Source organism: Vanessa cardui, chromosome 14 (genome assembly GCF_905220365.1).
Source record: "Vanessa cardui chromosome 14, ilVanCard2.1, whole genome shotgun sequence".
Classification (NCBI taxonomy): domain Eukaryota; kingdom Metazoa; phylum Arthropoda; class Insecta; order Lepidoptera; family Nymphalidae; genus Vanessa; species Vanessa cardui.
Genome location: NC_061136.1, coordinates 9414279 through 9418573, shown reverse-complemented (window position 1 = coordinate 9418573; position 4295 = coordinate 9414279). Strand labels below are relative to the sequence as shown.

The following is a 4295-nucleotide window of genomic DNA, read 5'->3' as shown; positions in this document are numbered from 1 at the left end:
GGTACAACCTCTACTCATGTTCTTGATTGGACAGTCAGTAACTCTTGTGGGGTAATGTATTAGGTTTTACAACTGGATCTCAGATTCAAATACCTGTTAGATTATTATTGGGCAATTTAATAGTTCATGATTAATTTAACACCTTGGGAATGAAACATCTCGTGCTAATATTTCCGAACAATGACAAATTTAAAAAAGTCCTCTGAGTTTTTTTCGCCGGTTCATCTCAGTTAAGGTAGTATTGTTTGACAAACAATAACTTGATGTAATGTTTCTATATTGAAAACAGAATTTGATTTAATACGATTGGACTGCTCTATGGTTTAAAACTAGAAAAATAATATTTCGGACATTGCGTCACAGACTAAATTTTTGACTTTTTATCTGTGATGTCTTGTCACACTGTCATTCAAACTTTTCGATTTCTCATATTTTATTATCATAGAAAATTATTTTATTATCTTGATAAAATGGCAATTTTAGATAGAATACCTAAAGTGGAGAAATGCTGTGGGTGTGTGACAGATCTCAAAACCGCTGCAGCTATCATAGCAGTTATTAGTGTAGTTAGTATAAAATTATTCACTACCGACTATTAAGCAAGTTTAGGTCCCTTTCACAATATCTGTGAAAATTTTCGTTTAGTCTTTAGCTACGTATCGACTCCGGTACCATGCATGCATAACTATACAAACATTATGCAGCAGATACACCAGTCAAAGAACGAACGACGAACGAAGAGATATTATTTTGTCTAACTATTTTTCCGCTTTCATAGATTATAATTTATAAAGTCATGCAATAATTACTAATTTAGTTGCTTATTTACCTTTCCATGCTCTTATTAAAATGATAACATGACTTAAATTTTCAGGTAACCAGTCCATTAGTATCTTGGGCGATTATACGACATGCTTACATTATTCGAGTAACGTGCGTTGTTAAAACGAACTCATCTCAACCTGATGTTGTGGACATTAATTTTAGTAATGCAGTAAGTACACTGAATCATCAATAACCCTAAGACCTACAAGCTACTGAAATTTCGATAAAGTCGATTTCAGGGTATGAAAAGATCCATGTATCACTGGCATGAAATCGATTGCAATATCTTTATATGATTTAAATTATATAAATTACTAGTTATGAAAGTTATTCATTTCGGGATATTTACCAGGTTTTTTTATTTTTGTTCGGTGGAGCTCGATATTTCGACATTATCTACGAATGTCTTGTTCACGATCTCGTGAATGTCTCGTAAATATCCCGAAATGAATAAAATTAATAATAAAAATAACCATGTTAATTTAAAATCTTATATAAATTACTAGTTGTTACCCACGGCTTCGTTCGCGTTTTAGACACTGGTTGTCATGTGTTAGGCAAAATAGCAGCCTGTGTCCTTGGAGTTCAAGTTTGCTTCATCACAAATTTCACGAAAATCGATCCATTGGTTATTGGTAGCGACAGATAACAGAAAGAGTTACTTTCACATTATTATATTTGGATAGATTCAAGATTTAGAAGAAAATATTAAAAGGTCACTTTTAAGACTATTTTAATTGATAAAAATGTAAATTATGTTTCAGCTTAGTTTCGGCTTTGGGGCGAATGCCGGCCTTGGACCTTCATGCCTATCACGCAATGCAACAGACGAGTCGGGCCTGGACAGAAGGAAGACTAACTTTGTTAAGTTTATAAGATATAGTGGCTGGATAGTGCTTTTGGCAGATGCTACCTTCCTCTTCAGCGGCGTTAATTTCATTGTCAAAATGTTCAAAGTAAGATTTAGTTCTGACATACTTAAGCTCTTTCTATTACAATCTTATCTTCAGCCGCTGATGTTATTTAGCCTATAAAATAAAGCAAAGAAATGCAACTTGTTGTATAATTTATTACCTTTAAAATACATATGTAGATGTGCTTCGCAATTTTCTTTTATTAAAGATTTGACAATTACAGGGTCCTGACAAAGATGCAGCTTTAATTTTTATACTAGCAGGCCTAACTGCAGTGTTGCTCTCATTCGTATACGGCATGTTGTATGTCTCAGCATGTGTTTATGTCGGCAGTGGTTTCCCAGTTTACGAGTTCTTTTTCGCGGGTGTCGATTTAACAAGTAAGCTTTGCAATTAAAACAATTTTAATGTTTTGTTTCTTATCTTACACGGAAATAATTTTTAATATATTAAATTGCATATACAGATGAGATACATTAATTAAAATAATCGTAGATGGGTGTAGTGATTGGTCCCGAATTCGATTTGATTTCACTTAGGTATATGTATCTATCTATCTATGTGAGTTCATCGTTTAAGCATAAATCATCTTATCTTTTAATTAATTTAATTGAAAATGTCCTTTACTCGGAAATTAAATTAAATAATTAATGTTATTCATTTAAGTGTAGTCATATTCGAGTCTCATGCAATGACAAAAAAAACACTGAATAATCAAGATAAAATGAATTTAAGATTTTATTTTTCAGTGTTCCTAATACGGCTATATTTAATTCTTGTCATAAACTCATACTATCAACTTTCTCCACCGACTGCCTCGGTATTCGTCAGATTGTATAAGTTCATATCGTATACGATGATCAGTATATATGGATACATAACATCCGCCACTTCCGTCTGCTTTGGGTATATATTCATGACGTAACTATTATATATTTCAATTTTCAGTTTGGATCTACTTTTTAATAGTGGTGTATTCCTACAGACAAAGGACTTCTTGAGGGCCATTATAAAAGGTTCGCTCGAAAAATTAAAACGAAAAGTCAACAGTGGAAAGTGTTATGTTAAAATCATTATAGATACGTACAGTAAGCCTGTGTTATCCTTATACTACGTACGATTTTTTTTTATATTCTTTTTTTATTAATAAATTATTTATTTTTTATTTTTGTTTTATTGACAATTAAATATTACTACAACTACTACTAATTCCAACTAGGTACTTACTAAACTCTCTTGTCTAAGGTCATTAAATACCATTGACCAGTTAAAATTTAATAATAGTAACTATTAATACCACTACTATTCTAATACCTCTCTTTTTTGAGGATTGGAGATTCTTCCACCATGTTCCTTTATGAACGGGTTGGTGAACTATCGTTCCAAAAGTGTAGGTTTCCGTATGAGGTTTACCTTTACGAAACCGAGTTTAATAATCAACAACTATTGAATCATGAAATCATAAGAATCAATAGTATTAACCCGGTTTTGAATCCACAATCTTTGGTTGAAATCAATCAACAAATCTAACGACTCGTGAATTTACTTTAATCAACATTTCAAATACTTTAAAGTAGGTTATAATTCTTAGTGCATATGTGTTCTTATTCTATTATGGCATGTGTATTCGAAGCCTAGTTATAAAAAAAAATCTTTTTGAATCTGTGCATTCTGTCAAGTAGGTATCAATATGCAAAAATGTAATGTTATATTTGTATAAGACATCGTTACGTGGAAAATAAAAAGTAAATAAAAATATTTTATACACGAAACTGTAATTGCAATATTTTATAGGACCTTAAATTTAGTTTAATGTTTTAAGTGCAATAATATACTGACACTTCGATGGGATTATTCAAATGTTTACCGAAAGCGGAGAGATTTTGTTGGTGTACGAGAAATTTAAAATGTGCCTCGTTTATTATTATTTTTACGGGCATGGTACGTACCACATTACGAACTACAAGTATATATATGCTATGTGCGTAAAATTTTGTCACCATTTAATATATATTTTATGTATTGGCTATTTGTATGGAATCAAATGGTGCTTTATAATTTTTATAAATAAATAATTATAGTTAATTTAAATGGTAATCTATAGAGTTAATATACTGCCTACTATTTTATTTTATTTTACGTATATTTTGTATGTTTGTGTTGAACATATAAAGATTAGTTGGTGTGGTCGCTATTTGACGGTATATTATCTGCGTGTATAGAAACAACGCTGAAAAGACCCGGATAGTACAGACGCCTGACCCCCTGACTTCTCACAGACACAAAAATAAATATAATAATATAATTAAAACCACCCCTTAGACTCTCCCTTGCCTACTCATCCCATGCTTTAATCAACGCCCTCTAAAACTTAAGCATTATATAATTTGTCTTTCAATATTCTGAAACTGCTTCATTATAGAATCGTTGAAATATACTGGACAATAAAAGTATTGGTTATAATTTATCTATTAAACTATCTATTTAAAAAGATATTTAGTATATAAAAACGTTTTCAGATTTCAAGCATCGTTACCTCGGCTCTATTATGCAGAC

The 4295-nt window shown here is 31.2% G+C and overlaps 1 protein-coding gene across 1 annotated transcript; it reads left to right on the top strand.

Moving 5' to 3' along the window:
• Positions 1 to 436: 436 nt before the first annotated feature.
• LOC124535014 lies at positions 437 to 2904 on the top strand. The gene is made up of 5 exons (XM_047111034.1): positions 437 to 566; positions 875 to 994; positions 1590 to 1781; positions 1963 to 2119; positions 2688 to 2904. Exons 1-5 carry the CDS (start codon positions 471 to 473, stop codon positions 2738 to 2740), a joined length of 618 nt encoding a protein of 205 aa, XP_046966990.1. The 5' UTR covers positions 437 to 470; the 3' UTR covers positions 2741 to 2904.
• The last annotated feature ends 1391 nt before the right edge of the window (positions 2905 to 4295 follow it).